Source organism: Ranitomeya variabilis, chromosome 3 (genome assembly GCF_051348905.1).
Source record: "Ranitomeya variabilis isolate aRanVar5 chromosome 3, aRanVar5.hap1, whole genome shotgun sequence".
In the NCBI taxonomy this organism is placed as follows: domain Eukaryota; kingdom Metazoa; phylum Chordata; class Amphibia; order Anura; family Dendrobatidae; genus Ranitomeya; species Ranitomeya variabilis.
Window position 1 is genome coordinate 52,461,857 of NC_135234.1, and position 22,136 is coordinate 52,483,992.

General features: G+C 45.1%; 1 protein-coding gene across 1 annotated transcript; it reads left to right on the top strand.

Annotated features, from left to right (window-relative positions):
- On the top strand, positions 1-11,456 carry HSPA13 (heat shock protein family A (Hsp70) member 13). Its single transcript, XM_077294042.1, has 5 exons — positions 1-210; positions 8,454-8,794; positions 9,036-9,249; positions 9,569-9,736; positions 10,744-11,456. Exons 1-5 carry the CDS (start codon positions 186-188, stop codon positions 11,376-11,378), a joined length of 1,383 nt encoding a protein of 460 aa, XP_077150157.1. The 5' UTR covers positions 1-185; the 3' UTR covers positions 11,379-11,456.
- The last annotated feature ends 10,680 nt before the right edge of the window (positions 11,457-22,136 follow it).

Sequence of the window (22,136 nt, forward strand, 5' to 3'; positions counted from 1 at the left end):
ATGCTACGCATGCGCACAGCAATGCCGGTCCGTGAAGACGGCGCACAGTACTGGAGAGGCCCCAGCATGCAGCGCGGCTGGCGGCTGTGTATGTAATAAGGTACAGTCATCACTGAGCAGCAGCGCAGGAAGCCGCTTCTCTTGTAGGAAGTGAGAGGCGATAGAGATCTGCGTACACCGGGACCATGGCCGGGGAGATGACGATACTGGGTGAGTTATGTGGAGGACAGGGGCTGGCTGGCAAATTTTGGCCTGGGGGGCAAGTACACAGCAGTGGCCCATTACCGGCAGCCCATCCTTACTGTGTTTACCTGTGGCTGATTCATAAAGGGAGTAGAGGTAACAAGGCTATAAAAAGATAAAGCTGGAAAAATGATGGGATATTTGTGGTCAAATGGCGACTAAATTCTCATCCACTTCTATCAGTCAGCTACTCAGAGAGGTGTCTGAGACTAGTTTGCACCAGGGTCAGCGTTAGGGGCATGCAGACCAGTTAGCTGCCTAGGGCCCCCGCACCTCCAGTGGCCCGAGTAAGAGGGGCACGGTGTCGCCCCCCTGCATCGTGCATTCCACTTATTGGCTGATACAGTTGAAAGCAGTGATGGATGAGAGTGCGTCAGGTGACACTACCTCTCCCATCACTCCCCCTCTGCCTCTGAAGCTAAGATGCCCTGTATTGTGCACGTGTGCACATACCCTAAGGAGGCCGGGAAACAAGTGTCAAACGACTTCAATATTGTCGATCACGCTCGTTTAGCAGCCTGAACTCAGCACAAGTAAATACAGCTGAAATGTTTCTATCCGATGGTGCAATATGTTAGAATTTGGGGACCCACTTTAAACTTTTGCCCAGGGCCCTGCTTTGTCTAAAACCGGCCCTGGTTGGCATGTGACTAGTGTTGAGCGATACCTTCCGATACTTGAAAGTATCGGATATCGCCGATACCCGATACCAATACAAATCAATGGGACACAAGTATCGGAAGGTATCCTGGATGGTTCCCAGGGTGTGAAGGAGAGGAAACTCTTCTTCAGGCCCTGGGATCCATATTCATGTGTAAAATAATGAATAAAAATAAAAAATATTGATATACTCACCCCTCCGGCGGCCCCGGCTCTCACCGGTCCAAGCGTCTGCCTCCGTTCATAAGAATGCAGGGAGTGAAAGACCTACGATGACGTCGCGGCTTGTGATTGGTCACGTGAGCGGTCACGTGACCGCTCACGCGACCAATCACAAGCTGCGACGTCATCGAAGGTCCTTCACTCATTCATTCTTAGGAATGGAGGCTGCCGGTTGCAGCGTTTACAACCAGGGCGCGTCAGAGGGTGAGTATATCCCTATTTTTTATTTTTATTCTTTATTTTACACATGAATATGGATCCCAGGGCCTGAAGGAGAGTTTCCTCTCCTCCAGACCCTGGGAACCATACACTGGGAACTTCCGATATCACAAAAATATCGGATCTCGGTATCGGAATTCCGATACCGCAAGTATCGGCCGATACCCGATACTTGCGGTATCGGAATGCTCAACACTACACCTGACTATAACTATGCAAACTCATACTTGCAATCACTACGCTGGGAACACAAACACGTGACAGTGTGTGCACAGCACTCTATCACAATTCAATAACCTGCCACACACAGACTGACTGCAGAAATTTGTCTAGAGCCCAGAAATCAGTGTTAGAAAAAAAAGTATGAGGCTTGGAAATTGCATGTTGTCCTCATAGCATTGATTCATATGCACTCACCTCCATTGTGAAACAGACAAAACAGTCCACATTAAGAAGCCGCCATTAACTTGTTTTCTCCAAACCTGTGTAAATTTTAGTTTAGTGTCGTTTCAGTGTGTTAAGATACTCACTGATTGCAGCGTGTAAGTGTGGTAGTATACTCACATATCGCCGTCTTCTCCTGTGTCTAGCGTTGCTCCACTCTTCTAAGTCACCTGACGGCTATTCAAACTCTCCAGGTCACGCTGGGCTCTATATGACACATAAGTGGCTTTTACAATATAAGTCTATGGAGCGTGAGAATGAGGCTCACAATGAGGATCCATAGGATTACATTGTAAAGACATGTCCAGGTCACATAAAGCATAGCGGGAGCCGGAGTCTGAAGAGTGAAGAGTAGACGTCACTCAGAGGAGAAGCAGAGCGGTGATGGATACTGGAGAACACGGCGCTAGGTGAGTATATTAACACACTGACACTTCTCTAACATCTACAAGGAAACTAGGGGAAAAACTGTTAATGGGAGGATTACAGGCGACAAATGGTATGTACTGGATAATATGTTACTTATATATTGTGCTATGACTCTGAGTACAGACATCATATATTATACTATTCCCACTTTATCCTGGATAGAACATCAGATGTTTATGCACACAGTAAATTACATAAAGTATACTGTACAGGACAATATATGACTGGTATGCGATATACAGACATCAGACATTACATTAGTCACGTATTATCCTGTACTAACCATCTTATGTCTCTGTACACAGTATGGGCGAATCATTTTTCAGAGGGGCCACATGACACCACAACTGTCATGGAGGCCAAACCAAAAGACTGAAATGAATTCTGCTCAATATCATTATTAACATATTAATTACAATTTATATTAAAATCTAATAATTATATCATATAATATTAAAGGTCATGTGGGGGCTCTGCTTCATGTGGATGACACATCCTACATCATCCAAACAGTGTTCCCCATCACGCTCCTGTGCAGGCGGCAGGGGCCCTTCTATCTACCCTGCTGAGGGAAGAGCAAAGTGCTGTTCTGCACATGTGCGGGAAAGGCCAAAGAGCATCGGCGCATGCGCATTGCAGTACTGTGCTCTGCCCTTGATAAGGCACATAGACGTGTGCCTGCTGCCTTTGCAGAAGTGCGATGGTGAGAACTGAATGGATGACGCAGGACATGTCATCCAAACGAAGCAGGGAAGGAGAACGTCATTGCAAGAAGAGAAGAGGCACTGGATCAAGCGCAGAGACATCCATTGGTCTGGACCGCACCGTATGTGAGTATAATCAAACCCTTTTTTTTACCTTACAGGGCATCATATACAGCATTCCATAACACTGTCACATGGGGTTGAAAGGTGGTGGTCATAAGTTATATGGGAAAGACCTGGTGACAGGATCTCTTTAAGTATCCTGACATCTTCCCTATATACAGTATGAGTCCACACACAGCCCCCCATATGCAATATGAGCCTCCACATAACCTCTCTATCTACAGTATGATTTGTAACACAGCCTCTTATATGCAGTGTGAGCCCCACAAGACCCACCTATATTCAGCATGAGCCCTCACATAGCCTCTTTATACAGTATGAGCCCCATATAGCCCCTATATACAGTATGAGTCCTGACATAGCCTCCTAGACACAGTATGAGCCTTCACATAACCTCTCTATGTACAGTACAAACAGCCACATAGCCCTTTATATACACTGTGATTCCCCACATGTTCCCCTATATTCAGCATGAGCCCTCACATACGGTAGCCTCTCTATGTACAGTATGAGTCCCTATATACAATATGAGCCCTCACATAGTCTCCTATATTCAGTATGGGTCCTCACATAGCCTCCTATATATAGGCGTACATCCTATACACATAAATAAACACACTCATCTTGCTCCCGTTCCCCTGGAGTCTTTGCACAGCAGACACTTTGAAGTGACATCATCACGTCTGCGCGCTCAGTCGCACACATTGATTGGTGGAAGAAGGTGTTGGCGGCTCTGTGCTCCACCAATGTATTGTGTAGAAACGATATACGGCACTCCTTGCTGTGAGATGAGCTGCCAAAGTAGAGTTTCAACCCATAGATAATGCAATAGAAAAACTTGGCACTGAGGAAGTTGCAGTGAAAGAAAGCAAATTTCATTTGGCAATCCTTATTATTGTTGATGTTTTGGTTCTACATATGGGCTTTCATCAGAACTGACTGCCTCTTGCGATAAGAATGTTTATACCGTGTGCAGCAGCATGTGGCATTGCGCCATTAGCTAGTGACCAGGGTTGCATTACAATGCGCTGATATATGCAGTCTAAATATCCTTGTCTCAAGATGCAGTCAGTTCTGATGAAAGCCCATATGTAGGACCAAAAGAATAATAAGGATTGCCAAATATAATTAGCTTTCTTTCACTACAACTTCCTGAGTGCCAAGTATTTCTATTGCATGCTCCACCAATGTATTCACCGCTGTCTGCATCCTGAGGGATGCAGGCCTGGGAGGGCATAGTGCAGCCCGTGGACCACAGTTTTCAGGCCTAAGGCCGGGGTCACATTTGCGAGTGTGATGCGAGAAATTTGCGCGAGTCTCTTGCATCAATACCCGGCACTCAGGACCGGAGCGTGCGGGTGTATGTATTTCTATGCAGTCGCACACTCCGGTCCCCAGTTGCGCCAGCAGCACCGGGGGGTGAAGCGCGAGCTTGCAAATGTGAACCCGGCCTTGGGCTGTGCATACGTTGCGGATTGTATGCGTTTTTGCCAAGTTTTTTTCACGGCATAAACACATACACAACACAACCCATTGAATTCAATGGGATTCCGCAATGCTGTGCTAATGCTGCATATTTTTCTGCGGCGGAATCGCATTCCGGAAAAATATGCAGCATGCTCATTCTTTGTGAGGAATCACGGCGATTCCATACACATACGAGTGCATTGATCTGCTTACTTCCCGCATGGGGCTATGCCCACCACACGCAAAGTAAGCGAATCATGTGCGGATGGTACCCGGGGTGGAGGAGAGGGGACTCTCCTCCAGGCCATGGGAATAAAAAATAGTTATATACTCACCTTCTGCTGGCCCCCGGATCCAGCCCAGGCCTTAGCGATGCTCCCGGCAGCTCCCGTTCCCAGTGATGCCTTGCACAATGACCTGTGATGACGTAGCGGTCCTGTGTGATGCTACGTCATCTGGGGTCATTGCCGCGAGGCATCGCTGGGAACAGGAGCTGCCGGGAGCATCGCAAGGAGCAAGAAGGCTGCAGCGGCTGCCGGAAGGTGAGAATAGAACAATTTTTTATTTTAACATTATATCTTTTTACTATTGATGCTGCATAGGCTGCATCTATAGTAAAAAGATGGTCACACTTGTCAAACACTATGTTTGTGGACCAACCTGTCAGTCAGTTTTCCAGGCAATGCTACAGATCGCTTGGAAAATGTTAGCATTCTGCAAGCTAATTACGCTTGCAAAATGCTAGTGTTTAGCGGGAAAATGCGTGCGAATTCCGCATGCTTATTTCTCGCTGCAGGGAGTTGCGGAATTGCCACAGAAAGTTCTGTGGCAATTCCGAACGTGTGCATATAGCCTTAGACTGCACTTTGCCCAAGTCTAGTGTATGATATACTGTGACTACAGTCATGAGACGTCTGGTGTCTGTATTACAATATTACATCCAAGGCATACACTAATCTGTGCACTGATGTACTATACTATGTGCACATGCCTGCAGTGTTACATGCACGGATTATACCTGGACCTCACATTATAATGGATGGAATTATATATGATATATGGTGTCCTGGAGCCAGGCTCATGAGCAGTCAGGATGACTGTATACTTGTGTCTGACCCTGACTGGGAGTTATTGCATCAGCTTGAACGGGTGATGCAGGAGCCGAAAACTCCACTGATAGTGACCTGAGCTGCATGAAAGGTCAAATGGGTGCAATAAATCATCACACTCACTGTGCCTCAGAGCGACTGCAGACACAAGAAGCAGGATCCGGCCGGGTCCTTGATCTCCTGACCCCTGCAGACCTCTTCTCTCAAACTGCTCTCCAGTCCTCCACGAGGAAGCAACCCGGCCAGCGCGCTGCTGAGGTGAGATCAGAAGACAGTGCACGGCCACACAGTGTGCAGAGTGGGTGTGTCTACAATTCAGGGATGGCCGGCCACCACTTACAGGATAAAGTACAACAGTGTCAAAAGCCATCTTCTAGGCAGCAGAAAGCCCGGCGGCCCGCATCTGCTGCTGAGGAGACAGGCCCGGGGGGCGCTTGCCCCTGTGCCACCTGGCCCAGCCCGCCCCTGGTGGAGGATGACGCTGCGGGGACACGTTCAGGCAAGGGTCTCAGCTGTACACATAAAACAGAATGGAGGAACGTACCACAGGGGGAGGTTATCGAAACCTATTTGAGTGGTTGTCCTCAGCATCCAATGAACTATCAGCTTTCATTTCACAAACGGTCTGTGAAAGATGAGAGCTGGAATCTGATTGGGTGTACCTCTGAGATATGGCAGCTGGCATCTGCTTGGGTGTACTTTTGAGATATGGCAGCTGGCATCTGATTGGCTGTACCGCTGAGAGATGGCAGCTGGAATCTGATTGGCTGTACCGCTGAGAGATGGCAGCTGGAATCTGATTGGCTGTACCGCTAAGAGAGGGCAGCTGGAATCTGATTGGCTGTACCGCTAAGAGAGGGCAGCTGGAATCTGATTGGCTGTACCACTGAGAGAGGGCAGCTGGCATCTGATTGGCTGTACCGCTGAGAGAGGGCAGCTGGCATCTGATTGGCTGTACCACTGAGAAAGGGCAGCTGGAATCTGATTGGCTGTACCGCTGAGAAATAGAAGTAAAGAAAAGAACGCTCACCCGGCTTTAGGCATGCTTGGAAGCACTGAACTGCAAGGAATCTCTTGTACAGATGAATAAAAGGAGGAGATGATCCAGTGTCCAAACCTGCAAAAATGTATTGGATTATAAACGAGGCTCCATCATGAGTGTAGACGCAGCGGCAAGTTTCTAACATCCATTACAGAGTAATTTAAATAGCCATCAACCAATCGAAATACGCATGATCAGTCACATGATACCGTGTCCTGATTAGATAAAAACACCACATTATTCTATATATGAGAAACGGACATAAACAAATAATGATAAAAGCACGGCAGGAATGTGACCGAGTACACACAGGGCAACCAAACGGAATGTCAGACCTCAGTAATGAAACATCGAGTCTCGCTTCATGTGGAGGCCATTAGGATGTAAGGTGTCCAAGCTGTGCGTCCAGAGGGTGTTCTCTGTCTTGCTGCATAAGTACGAGGACATTTTCCATTGCTGCGGGGCGATTGATAAAGGTGTTATCCAGTACTTTTTTTTTTTTTTTACTACAGGCCTAAGAACTTACTGAAAGGTAGCTGCTACCTCCCTGACTATTTGTGCCCAGCTCTGGTGTCTGCCAGCACCGACCTCTCCTGCTGGTGAATCATTGATTAGAGATGAGCAAATGTTTCAAAATTCAGTTCAGATTACGATCGGCAACGAATATTTTTGCAATATTCACCGAACATCATAGGAGTCAATGGGAGTAGAAATGAACGAATATGTTCAGAGCTGATCATCAAACATAAATTCGGCACGAATAGGGTACTGATATCGCATGAATATGGTAGATTCAGATTCGGCGACCGATTCCGAACATATTCACTCAACTCTACCATTGACTTCTGCCGACATGAGATCGACAGGGCAGCGGCTTCTCCTCTGCTCTGCTCTAACGGGGTGTGACAGCCGGCGTCGCCCTCGGTGGACAGCCGGCGTCGCCCTCGGTGGACAGCCGGCGTCGCCCTCGGTGGACAGCCGGCGTCGCCCTCGGTGGACAGCCGGCGTCGCCCTCGGTGGACAGCCGGCGTCGCCCTCGGTGGACAGCCGGCGTCGCCCTCGGTGGACAGCCGGCGTCGCCCTCGGTGGACAGCCGGCGTCGCCCTCGGTGGACAGCCGGCGTCGCCCTCGGTGGACAGCCGGCGTCGCCCTCGGTGGACAGCCGGCGTCGCCCTCGGTGGACAGCCGGCGTCGCCCTCGGTGGACAGCCGGCGTCGCCCTCGGTGGACAGCCGGCGTCGCCCTCGGTGGACAGCCGGCGTCGCCCTCGGTGGACAGCCGGCGTCGCCCTCGGTGGACAGCCGGCGTCGCCCTCGGTGGACAGCCGGCGTCGCCCTCGGTGGACAGCCGGCGTCGCCCTCGGTGGACAGCCGGCGTCGCCCTCGGTGGACAGCCGGCGTCGCCCTCGGTGGACAGCCGGCGTCGCCCTCGGTGGACAGCCGGCACCCTGCTGCCTAACTGGCTGCCAGTCAGCTTGGTGTCGGCAGTTGCGCCCCATTGTCAGAGCAGCCTGGAAAAAGAAGAACTGCTCTGTTGAAGAAGTAGAGCAGCTGAATCACTGGCAGGAGCAGCAGCTACCTGCCTGTTAATTCTTATGGCCATAGTGAAAAAATAAAATAGTCGTGGACAGCTCCTTTAACAATTTACTAGAAGAGTGGTAATTGCCCACATGCCCTTATACGTTCTGTGGGTTTCACCCTTGTTTGTTTATGTCGCCGTATACACTACATGGTGAAGGCTCTTCTTATCCAGCCAGACATATGATCATGTCCATTTCTTCCCTTTACTCCAGGTTCTGCTATTCTGACTCTGCTCCTGGCGGGCTACCTGGCACAGCAATATCTCCCTATGCCTACTCCAAAGGTGATTGGCATAGATCTTGGAACGACGTACTGCTCGGTTGGTGTCTTTCATCCTGGCACAGGAGTAGTAAAAGTCATCACAGATAGCAGCGGACATCAGAGTATACCGAGCATCGTGTCCTTCACTGAAGACGACGTGTACGCCGGGTACGAAGGCCTGGAGCTCGCCGACTCCAATCCACAGAACACCATCTACGACGCCAAAAGATTTATTGGAAAAACGTTTACCCATGAGGAGCTGGAAAGAGAAAGTGACAGGTATCCGTTCAAGGTGAGAGAGGTGCTAGGGGAGAACATGTAACTACATTATAGGAGAATTGTACATGTGCATTATGTTATAATTGTAAAATAATAATATATTATGTGTTATATCGTATTGTGACCCAAAGCTGCTAGTTGGGATCCAAAACATTTGACTGCCTTGTCTGCAGACTCCAAATCTATGGTTGTAGGGTCCCAGTGTCTATTCAGAAATATGTGCACCGGGTTGAATCTGATCTCTTCTATTTCAGGTTCTCTACAAAAATGGGGAAGCTGTGTATTCGATCAAAACCAACGAGACCTTTACCGTGACCCCGGAGTACATTGGCTCTCAGCTGCTTCTAACGCTAAAGAAGATGGCGGAGGAGTATCTTGGTCTTCCGGTCTCGAAAGCTGTCATCTCAGTGCCGGCAGAGTTCGATGAAAGACAGCGCAACTACACTGTTAAGGCGGCTAATCTCGCAGGTGTGTGGTCGAGAGCTGTATTAACCCAAATGCAATTCTAGGAGGTTCCGAAGGGCAGTTTTATTTATCGGCCATTCTGACCAGCTGAGGTGCTGGAAGTCAGACCCCAATTGGGATTTTCTAAGGATCGGAGATCAATGTTTAGGTGCTCCTTCATTGCAGTGACCTAATCATCTGACTGGCTTGTTCATGGGACTGACCTCCAGGGTATATCACAAACATGACACTTCCCTGCCATGGTGGCTTTGGTCCATTTTTGTCATTGATGTATTTCACCAGGATGTGAGTGTCGTTTAATATCCGTGTCTCCACACTACAGGTCTAGATATTTTGAGGATCATCAATGAGCCCACAGCAGCAGCCATGGCCTACGGACTACACAAGGCTGACGTGTTCAATGTGCTGGTGGTGGATTTGGGAGGAGGAACGCTGGATGTCTCCCTCCTGAACAAGCAAGGAGGGATGTTCCTAACGAGATCCATGGCGGGTAAGAGCCTCTGTGAGCTGTGGCCACCGGACAATGAGGGCCGATTAGTCAGGCTAATTAGCCCATAGGGATCACACAGATGGCATACCAGCGCTTCTCATGTAGAAATATATACAATACACACTTTCCGAATATTGTTGTTTGTGCTTAATACCAATAGAGATCATTTAACCCCTTCCCACACATGGACTTAACTGTATGCCCAAATTGGATGTGATTTCCCACACAGTAACGACTCAACAATGGCACAGGCTCAGGAGTTGTGCCCACACCATGATCTATAGGAGCCTGCTGAGCTGCTGCGACCAGATCTTGCTCCCATTCCCGCACTTTAATTCCTCAGTTGCCGCTGATCTCCCTCTGTCAGCCCATTGGCAACCCCGCAGCGCAATCGTGGGATACTGATGGATTGCCAAGTAATGGATACTGAAAAATAAACAAAAGTTTCAACCCACCCCAAAAATAAAGAAATTTAAAATAAACATATTTGGAATTACCACATCTGATCCATCAAAATATATAATTACTTAACCCCTATGGTAAATGCTGAAAAGCAAAATAAAATCACAAAACCAGAATTGCCGTGTTTAGATTGCTGCACCTCCCCCTAGAAAAGCAGTAAAGTGATCCAATCATCATGTACCGCAAGGTGATACCAGTGGGTTTTATTTGTGACAAGCTGTCATTAACAAGTAGTTATAAAGCTCAATTGACGGAAAAATAAAGTTATTGCTCTCGAAAGATGGCCACACTAACCAAATATTTTATTTTCCTTTATATAAAGTTCTTAATTCCTTTAGTTACTAAAATGTAAGAAAAGAAAATGAGACATGTTTGGTATCCTTGTAATCAGACTGGCACGCCAGATCAATTTCATCTCCTTTTTATAAATATATAGAAAAATAATTGTAAGTATAGAGAAATGTTAATATATACCCCGGGAAGGGGTTAAAGAGGGTATCTGTTCATTTGTTGATTGGTTTTACTTGTCTCTTGTATCCTTACAGGTAACAATAAGCTCGGCGGACAGGATTTCAATCAGAGGCTTCTACAGTATTTATATGACAGTATTTATACCACATACGGGTCACTGCCACCACTGAAAGAAGAAATCCACAGGCTCCGGCAGTCCGTGGAGGCCGTCAAGTTGAACCTCACCTTGTACAATTCCTCCTGGGTCCGTATGCCACTGACACTGCCCACACGACAACCACGTAAAGCGGATGAGCAGAGCGAAAAGATGGAGGAAGCCGCACGGCGTGAGGAGGACCGTCAGCATGACCACAGCAATATGGAGCAGGTCCATTTTGAAGCTGAGATTTCACGAAAGCTCTTTGAGCACCTGAACGAAGACCTTTTCCAAAAGGTCTTGGTGCCCATTGAACGAGTGCTAAAGGAAGGACACCTCCAAAAGGATGAAGTGGATGAAATTGTCCTTGTGGGGGGCTCCACTCGCATACCCCGCATACGCAAAGTTATCAGGGACTACTTTGATAAAGAACCGAATACATCTGTAGACCCAGATTTGGCTGTGGTCACAGGAGTGGCTATACAAGCGGGCATTGTGGGGGGATCCTGGCCACTTCAAGTCAGCGCCATAGAAATACCGAACAGACATTTAAGGAAAACTAACTTTAACTGAAGCCGTTTTGTATCGATTCCAGAATGTATTTAAGAGCGACATCAGAGTTGACACTTTATCTTATTTTCAGTCCTATCCTCCAAAAGAATTATTTATTTTTTTAAAAGATGTGAGAAAAAGACGCATATGGAGCCTGCCGTCACTTTATAATCCTGCTCTGTATATTTATTACACTTTGGGTTCTATGATATAATTCGTATCCACTGTCCATGAGCCTTACTTGAATGTAAATCTGTACGTTTAAAGGGAACTAGTCAGGAGATCCGTGCGGAGGAGCCAGAGGGAGGAGCCAGAAGGAGACGTTAGGAGGAGGAGCCAGAGGGAGGAGACAGAAGGAGACGTTAGGAGGAGGAGCCAGAGGGAGGAGCCAGAAGGAGACGTTAGGAGGAGGAGCCAGAGGGAGGAGCCAGAAGGAGGAGCCAGAGGGAGGAGCCAGAAGGAGACGTTAGGAGGAGGAGCCAGAGGGAGGAGCCAGAAGGAGAAGTGGCACAATCCTGGTGACTCGCTAACTTGGGCACCACAGAAATCCGATCTATCAATATATAAAATTATTTATCCCATATAGAAAACACCGTAAAGCAAAAAAAACAAGAATTAACACAGAATTATACTACTGAAAATCACACATCAAACCTGCTACTGTTCCATCAATGAGGAAAAATAGAAAAACTGTGCCACCCAGCGGTCTGTATCCCTGCCCCCCGTAGTCCGCCCATGACTCTCCTGTCAGGTTCCCTTTTATGCACAGACAACCCGCCATTCCTATTTTTCAGTTTTGCGCTATGTATATAACTGTATGCAGTATCATTTATGTCGATCAGGGATTGTACATGGTCTGACATGAATCTAAAGGGAATTAAACTTTTCTCATTTTTTTTTGGTATCTTTTATTAGTTCTTCTTTATATGGAATAACATTACAGGGGGTGTCAGAGGGTACCTTGTGTTCACCGATCGGTGGTGGTCACCCACTGGGATGCACCGATCATCAGAATGTGGGATTCTTTTTCTTGCTCGAATGGAACGTTGGGAGAACAATGCGATCTGAAATCAGACGTGCGATCGATAGCTTCACCAACCATCAGCCGGCCGGCTCCCCCATATGGATTGGACCCTCGGCCAAATCCGTCAACATCGGAGTGTACAACCAATATTGGTCTTATGTGTATGGGGCCTTAACAGATGCATCACCGATAGCTGCCCGGATGTTTCACTCTCATGGTTGGGGAATGAGATGTGTTTATGTTCATGGCAATATGTTTTGTTATCAGACATTTTAAATTTTGCCAAGTCCGAAGAAAAAAGAAAGTGGCACAACTCCCCAACAGAGGATACGAAGGGTGTATAAGGCACAGGAAAATCACAGACGTCTTACAGCGGAGGTGCTAGCGTTAGAAAAAACACACAATCCTGAGTAGCAAAATAAGAGAAAAGATAACGCAGCACTCACCAGCACCCAGGTCAGATGTCTTCTTTATTACGACATGAAAAGTTACAGCTTCACGGCACGGGGGAGTGACGAGGTGAGGAGCATGTGAGGCGGGACGACGGCCGTTTCACGCTGATAAGTAGCGCTTCTACGGGTCCATGTCCGAGAGGAAGTCACGCCGAGAGAAATAGGTAAGATACCCCTCCCCTACAGCGTAGCCTCCAATCGGACAATAGGGAAAGTGCTATGTGCATAAAGGGAAGATTAAAATCAAAGGAATCAGGCAGGATATATACAAACTACATTAGATGATGGACATATATAGAAAAATATATTATTTAGTAACACTTGATCAAAAGCCATATTGTTTTAAGTTATTTAAGAGAACCCTACCTGCAGGCATATAGTGCGAAAACCATGAGACCAATGTGACTAACTCCGGCTTAACCTGTCATTATAGATCCAAGGACAACATAATATAAATGAGAAGATATAACTAAACAACCTCAGTTCTCGTGGAATACAGTGCTAATGTTTTAAACTTTTTTTATCCTTTTTTTAACTTTTTTACAGCAACTATATTTAAAAGACTACAGGGGTATGCAAAATTCCCAATCTAACCGCCATTCTGGTGAAGGGGTTAATAGAACCATACTATAAGAAAATGGACATATCTGTCCTATCATTAAAGCCAGCAGGGCCAGTGGCCCGAGTCCTCATAATCCACCTGGCTTCTTGTCGAAGTAGAATTTTTCCCAAGTCACCTCCTTGTGCAGTAGGAATAACCTTTTCTAACCCTGCAAAAGTGAGAACAGTAGGATCTCCTCCATGGCATTCTCTGACATGGTTGATAAGCCTAGGTACTCCTTTACCTGAGGAAATAGATTTGAAATGTTCCCTGAATCTGATATATAACTTACGTATAGTTTTCCCTATGTAGAAGCGTTTACAAGGGCAGAATAATACGTAGACAACGTATTCCGTTTTACAGGAAATAAAATGATGGACATGATGAATACAAGGGCCAATTTCTAGGGTTTGTCCTGTCCTATGGTATTGACAGAACGGACATTGTCCACAACGAAAGTTTCCTTTTGGGGCGGTCTGATTCAACCATGTACTTTTTTTATCTTTTAGAACTCTATTGCGTACTAACACATCTCTAACTCTGGTGCTCCTCCTGTTAGATATCAGAGGACCTGAGGCAGCTTTACTAGAGAGGTCACAATCCCTCTCCAAAACGTGCCAATGTCGGCGAATGGTGGAACGTATCGCGTCATCCATAGGGCCGTATTGGAAGCAGAAAGTGAACCTCTGTTTGGAAGTGTCCGCGAATGTGTCACTATGCTGTATCTCAGTATTAGCTCGTTTCACTGCAGATTCAAGTACGTCCTCCGGGTATCCTCTGTCCCGGAATCTCTGAAAAAGTTCCCTGGATTGTGCCTGGAAACCACTCGGTGTATTATTGAGACGCCGTACTCTGAGAAACTGACTATATGGTAGAGATTTCTTTACATGATTAGGATGGTAGCTATTGTAGTGCAAGAGAGAGTTCACCGAAGTGGGTTTGCGGAAAATGGAGGTGCAGATCTCTCCCTCCTCCACCCGAATCGAAACATCTAGGAAATCTATCGTTTGACCCCCAAAATTGTGTGTGAAAGACATGCCCATGGTGTTGCTCTCATTGAGATAAGCAACGAACGTAGCAAACTCACTTTCAGTACCGTCCCATACTATAATTACATCATCCACGTACCTCATATAGAGTTTGATGTGTTTTAGAAAACTGTTCTTATGAGAATAAACGTAATCCTCTTCAAAAACCGCCATATATAAATTGGCGAACGTACATGCAACCGGGGTCCCCATGGCAGTACGTGGATGATGTAATGTGATGTGCTGCGTTATCTTTTCTCTTATTTTGCTACTCATTTTAAATTTTGGCTGCTTACCTACAATTAAATACAGGTCAGTGTTAACTACAAAAATGGACCCGCACCTCTGAACCAAATAAAGTGTGAACAGGTGCAGGCTGCCATAACTGCATAATATACAAACAAGAAAATACTGCTCGGAGATGCTGCTTAGTTGTTTTTTTTGTACTGTAGTTTTGGAGGTGTTAACTGACCTTTAATCTATGAGTGACCTCCCACTGTTACAGGGTCTCCACAGTAAACCTCACACTGTCTGAGGGTCCCCCATTGTTTAGGATGCCCCCACATCACAAGTTTTAATAAAAAAAACAAAACCTTGTATACACACCTACTTCGGGATCCTAACTAGTCCCCCAGCGAGGCAACGCCGACGCGCACACAGTACGTCAATGTCGTCGCCCCAGCACTTCTTCCTGTGCTGCAGACCACAGTCATAAAGTGACCGGTGGTCTACAGAACAGGGAGACCGTGCCTACCGCAGAGCTTAACGCCTTCACGCCATGGGCATTTTCCATGTTTGTTTTTTCCTCACCTCCCAAGAGACTTGACTTTTTTTTTTAATTTTTCCATCAATATGGCCGTACGAGGGCTTGTTTTTTGCGGGACAAGTTGCTTTTTCGAATGACCCCATGGATTTTACCATGTATTGACCTATAAAGTGGAAACAATTCCAAGTGTGATGAAATTGCAAAAAAAAAGTGCTATTCCAAAATTGCTTTTTTTTTTTTACTTAGCATGTTCACTATATTATAAAAGTGACAGATGCTAAACATGTATAGGTTATTTTTTAAGTGGTAAAAAAAAGTCCCAAATTTTTATGACATTTTTTTTTTAGCTTGTCCCCATTTTCAGAGGTCTGTAGTGTTTTTTCATTTTTCAGGATCTAGGGCTGGGTGAGGGCTTATTTTTTGTGCGCCAAGCTGACATTTTTATTGATACCATTTGGGGTGTAGATACAATGTTTTGATCACCTGTTATTGCAAAGTTGCAGCAACCAAAAAACTTAATTCCGACGATTTTTTTTTCTTGTTACACTGTTTACCGATTAGATTAATTTTTATATTTTGATTGAGCGTTTCTGAACGCAGCGATACCAAATATGTGTATTATTATTATTATTATTATTATTATTATTATTATTATTATTGTTTTATTTTGAATAGGGCAAAATTGGAGTGATTTGAATATTATTTTTCATATTTTTTTTCTAAATGTTCTACTTTTACCTGCGTCAATAGCCTCCTTAGCGGATCGTATCTGCAAGTCTCCGATGTGTAGCAGCAAGAATAATAATCTATGATCACCGGCCATTGGCGTAGATTGTCTCCAGCTCCTCCCTCCTATCGACATAGACCTGTATCCGTAGCAGCCGCCATCTCTTATCTCAGCGATGGGAAAGTCTTCACGGAATACAGATGTTCATTCTGCCTACAAAAAATAGGAATAGAAATTGATCAAAAGTGTCATGTGCCTGACAACGGTACCAATAAAAATGTCAACTTGTCCTGTAAAAAACAAGCAATCTAAATACAGGGATACAAATGCTGGTATAGCTGTAATCTCACCAACCTGAAGAACTAAGTCACCTATACCGCACGAGGAACGGCGTAAAACATAAATAAAACCAATTCTTCACCTGCTGTTGATTTGTTCATTCTACCTACAAAAGATTGCAGGAAGGCCCAGCTCACATTTGAAGAACTCATTTATCAAATTTTACCATTAAAAAAACATGGAAAGTTTATATAAAATGATGTTCTGTATATATATATATATATATATATATATATATATATATATATATATATATATATATATATATATATATATATATTGTGTGTTTGTACAGCCTGCTTAAAGGATTATAGAGTAACAAGTGTATTACCCATAATCAGCTTCTAAAAATGTAGACGTGCTGGTGGAAATAGAAGAGGGTTCTATCTGTACCTCATTATATCGTAAACCCACTGCAACCAATGCGGTGATGCATTATGACAGCTTTCACCCGAGACATATCAAGCAATCACTACCTTATAGCCAGTTTTTAAGGGTTAGAAGGGTTAACAATACAGATGAAGGTTTTTTCAGACAGTCGGCGGAATTGCACGACAGGTTTAGACAAAGAGGGTACCCAGAAACATTATTACAGCGTTTGAGAAAGTGAAAGACAACATGACGAATGACACAGAGGGTTTTGATGGAGGGACACAGATTAGGAGGAGGAAAAAAGAGAAAGATAAGGAAAGGAGATTTACTTTCTGTTTCCAATACAGCACGATGGACCAACAGATACGTTCGTCTATAAGTAAAAACTGGCACATTTTGGAACGAGACAAGGATATAGCGGGTATTGTAGCCAGGGGTCCTCTAATATCGAATAGACGTAGCACTAGATTGAAAGATAAATTAGTGAAGAATCGTATTGAGAGACAAGATAAGAATTGGCTGAATATGGGGGTCCCGAGGGGTAATTATAAATGTGGACACTGCCCCTTCTACAAGTATCATGTCACGAGTCGAGTATTACATATGGGAAGTATTGAACATTTGGTTTCGGAATTTATAACCTGTAAGACGGACCACGTAGTATATGTGATTTTCTGTCCGTGTAGGTATTACTAGATTGGAAAAACAATACGACCGTTGTGTGTACGGTTCCGGGAACATTATAAATCGATCACTTCAGGGAAAGGGGTTCCTAGAATGATTACTCATGTTAAAGACGTGCATGGAGGAAATCCCAATGTCCTGACATTTGTGGGAATTGAAAGAGTTAGCTTACCTGCACCTGGGATTGGAACAATCTCCTCCTTAGACATGAAGCAAAATGGATCATGCGCACTAGCGCAATGGGCCCGATGGGGTTTAATGAGTAACTGGATATGTCGATTTTTCTGTGATCTGGCGTAGAAACCTTTTCTCCTTTATAACAACCCACAGTTTTGATTATCATCGGCTGATAGATGATAGGATTTTTCTTTTTTTCGATATGTAACTCTGCATATGTCGTGTGTTATGAATGTGGGCATTTATTTTCTTGCTCTAATGATAACGGTAGTCCTTAGACATATGGTGTAACGAATGTCTTGTTTTTAATTATGTTTGATTTATTTGGTTTTAAATTTTGTATCTCGCTGTATTGTGGGAGGAGATTTGAGGAGGAGGAGTATGCTGTGGCCAGGGTATATTTCTTCTGCCATCATGGCCTCTTACATACTGACCCATAGAAGCGCTGGTATAGCGCGAAACGGCCGTCGTTGTTCACACCTGCTCACAGGGGCTCCTGTTCTCACTCTCCCAGCCATGAATTTTTAACGAAGTTTCAATAAAGCAAGAAAGTTTTAGATCGGCGAGTGCCGCCTTCTTTTTTCTTATGCAAGTAAAAAGCCTTTACTTTCACACAAAATTTGTAAGGCTCATTTTGAGTTTGACAAAAGACATGTGGGAGACTGCCCAAATGTATGGAGGAAGGTGCTGTGGTCAGATGAGACCAAAATGTAAGTTTTTGGCCACCAAGGTAAATGCTATGTCTAGCACCAAACCAATAAATTCGGACAGGGAGCAGGATCCCTAAAGGCACTGTAGGTCCAGAGGCAGGGAGATTGGCGGTGGTCCCTGCCTCTGGACCTACAGTGCCTTTAGGGATCTTGCTCCCTGTCTGTGCCGTACCGGCCCCCCGCACTCCCCAGCTGTATTTGATACCTTTTGGAGTCTCTGTGTCTGTCCATTGGACAGCGTCCTCTCCTTTTCCTATTGCTCTCCACTCTAAAGTGAGGTTTGATAAAGACCCATCAAGGGGTCAAAACGTTACTTCAATACTTTATTGATCACTGTGGTGTTCCTCAATAAATATTTCATGCTTATGACGCAATTTGAATACATTCTCTGACTGCGGTTGTTTGTCCGAATTTATGAGTCTACTGGATCCAGTCCAGGTTCAGCCTGCACCAGCTTCACACTTCCAGAGTGCACGCCTTTCCTCTGAGAACCTTGGCACCAAACCAACACAGCTCATCACAAGAAAACCAACCCCACAGTGAAATATGGTGGTGGCGGCATCATGTTGTGGGGATGTTTTTCGACAGCAGGGGCAGGGGGAAGATGGATGGTGCAAAATACAGGGATATTCTATAGCAAAACCTGTTTCAGTCTGTCAGCGATTTGATACTGGGATGGAGGTTCACCTTCCAACTTGAGTGGTTTAAGGGGAAAAGTGTAAATGTTTTGAAATGGCCTAGTCAAAGCCCAGACATTAATCTAATTGAGAATTTGTGATCAGGCTTGAAGATTGCTGTTCACCTGAGGAAACCATCTAACTTGAAGGAGCTGGAGAAACTTACTTTAGGGGGGTGAATAGTTATGCATACTAAAGTTTTCAGTTATTTTGTCCCATTTGTTGTTTGCTTCACAAAAAAAGAAAACAAAATGTTCACAGTTGTAGGCATGCTCTTTACATGAAGTAATGCAAACCTTCAAAAAAACATTGAAATTCCAGGTTGTGATATAGCAAAACATAAAAATGCCAAGGGGGTGAATACCTTCACAAGCCACTCTATATGATCAGAATCACCATTAGTACATGAAGATAATGAGCGGAGATAGACTGCTTTTTTGTGCACTGCTGTTAGTGTTCCATAAAGGGTAGCAAAGAATCAATGAGATAAAACTAAATACTTTATTCCGTGCTATGGATCTGTGCATTTCGAGACACCCCCCACCCCATCATCAGGAACACAACCACATAACTTCTCCTATCTTAGGCTACTTTCACACTAGGGTCGTTACTGGGCCGTCGCCATGCGAGGGGGCGGACACGACGCACAAAAAAAGTTACATGTAACGTTTTTTTGTGCCGACGGTCCGCAAAAACACGACGCATCCGTCACACGATGGATGCGACGTGTGGCTATCCGTCGCAATGCGTCACTAATGCAAGAGTATGGAGAAGAAACGCATCCTGCGGGCAACTTTTCAGGATGCATTTTTTCTCCAAAACAACGCATTGCGACGTGTGTCACACGACGCTAATGTGAAAGTAGCCTTAAGTGTCCTCCACCTTGGTGCCCCGTTTCACACTGTTCTATTACACTATAACCCCCCTATGTTGCTCAGTCTATACTGTGCCTGCTTCTCACACTCTTCTTCTGCATAGTGCCCCCTGCATATCGTCCCCTCAAAATTTTCTCCCCACATACTGTCACCTCACTCTTTTTCCTCTCACTGTCCTCCCATATTATTCCCTTGGATACTCTCCCCTTATAATATTGTAGCGCCCCCACTGCCGCAGGGCCGAGGGGTACCCGGTACCGGGCCTCTGAGTCTCTGCTCTGGGATTGTCACGGTGGCTAGACCCGGTCCGTGACCCTGCTGAGGGGCGCCCAATAATAGGTGTGGATGGTGGTGGTAGTGCGGTTCAGTGCCGGTCACAGTAAATAACGAGGACACCAGGTTGCAGTCTCTTTACCTCTTTACTGAAGGCTTCAGGATCCTCAGTCCGGAATACGGTCAACCAGGCTGCGCAAGTCCGGCCGGTCCGATGGCACCTCCAGAGCTTCCTTTGCAGGTGGAAATCTGTGCCTACCTTCTAGCGCTTGTGTGTTGTGGTCCTCCCCTGCTGTGCTTACGGGATAGTCCCCACAACTGTTGTGTCTGTTTCTCGTGTTCCCTCACAACTCGATTCTGATGTTCTTCTTCGTCCCCCAGATGATATGGCTAGGACGCACCCGTATGACGGGTAGGCTCGGAGCTCTTCCTGGACCCTAGTGTCGCCCTTCTCCTGTTGTTGCCCCCTGTGTCTTCGTAGGTGATTTGTGTGAGACAGCCCGCCTATAGCTGACTGTCCTGCCGTAGGTTTGAAGTATTGCTTGGAACCTAATACTTCCTCGGTGTTCTGGCCTCGGGCTACGCGCCTCAGTAGGATGTTGCCTCGTCTTACAGCACGACTCCTACTGGTATTTCTCCTTGTTGCGTTGATCTCGTTTCTCACTCAGCACAATATACCTCGCTTCTTGTCCTTTCTTAGGGTACCGCCCACACAGTCCCATATACTTTTCTTTCCCCCCACATTGTCCCCTCACTATTCTTCCACATAATATACCTTCACAATATTCTCCCCCATATTGTCCTCTCACATTTTCCCTATACTGTCACCTTACACTTTTCTTTTCCCATATATTGTGCCCACGCATTTTTTTCTCCCATAATGGACCCTCACACTATTCCATTGCATACTGTCCTCTCACGCTCCCCCTATATTGTCCCCTCACACTTTCCCACCTATACTGTCCCTTCACTTGCTGGTTATGATATAAAAGAATAATGAAAACATTGTCAACATTTTTTTTAGCTACAAGTACAAAAATGAGATTTAAAGCTATAATTCATTTTCTGATGAAAGCTTCCCTTTAAAATGGTATAATTGTATGTAGAGCTAGAATTATTGGTACCCTATCATGTTTCCCACTTGATGCCTTGGGGGTGACTCCCTAAAAAGGCAAGTTCATTGTACACCATTCTTGCAGTATACTTTATTCAATGCTTTATGTTCTGTGTTAATTTTTATGTTTGACTTTGGTCCTGCGTGACCCGTTTTTAATTTCCCTTTAGTTATCCAAAATATGTTCAATAAAAACTGATTACACATATGCAAATACCACATACCTATTGTTTCTCTTTAGGTTATTCACATGAGTCTTTGCCATTTTCAATTTCAGGAAAATAAAAAGTCATTTAATTTTTTTATGCAGATATTTAGATTTAATTAAAACCAAATAAAATTAAGTTTAAAATAATTAAAATTAAGTTTTAATTAAATCTAAAAATCTGCATCAAAAAGTCAATAGGTATAATTTTATTTGCAGAACTCTCAAATGAACTAGAAATTGTTAAGTTTGAGTGAAGTTAAATTAAAAAATAAAGCAAGTTATTTTAACCCCTTATCTATTTTGGACATACTGGTCCAATGTAGGATTCCCATTTATGATGCAGGCTTGGGAACTGAGCATGCACCATAGACGGCTGAACTCCAGCCGCTACAGTGAACTCCTTAAATGTCGGGAATCTCTGACAGTTATACTTAAGTTGCGTGGTCCAAGATGTGTGATGTATTGTGAGGAACCAATGTATTGCCATAGTAGCAGGGGGCATGGTAAAGGCCCTCGTTCATAGCATGACGTGGTTCCTATTGAGACCAACCTGTGGCTGGACTTCAAAGAAGACCAACATTTTTACTATATACTGTAATACAAATATAGCATTTCAATGTATAGTACAAGCATTCAGATGATTGGAGGTTCAAGTCCCCTAAGTGGACTAAAAAACAAAGAAAAAAAATGTTTTTAACCCCTTCATCACCCAGCCATTTTCCACCTTCCAGACCAAGCCTCGTTTTACAATT

What these genes read in the sequence shown, in the direction of transcription:
- HSPA13 (XM_077294042.1), top strand. Translation starts at nt 186, where the DNA reads ATGGCCGGGGAGATGACGATACTGG. An exon ending in GTGACAGGTATCCGTTCAAG is followed by an intron (nt 8,795 to 9,035) that starts GTGAGAGAGGTG and finishes CTTCTATTTCAG; the next exon opens with GTTCTCTACAAAAATGGGGA. An exon ending in TAAGGCGGCTAATCTCGCAG is followed by an intron (nt 9,250 to 9,568) that starts GTGTGTGGTCGA and finishes TCCACACTACAG; the next exon opens with GTCTAGATATTTTGAGGATC.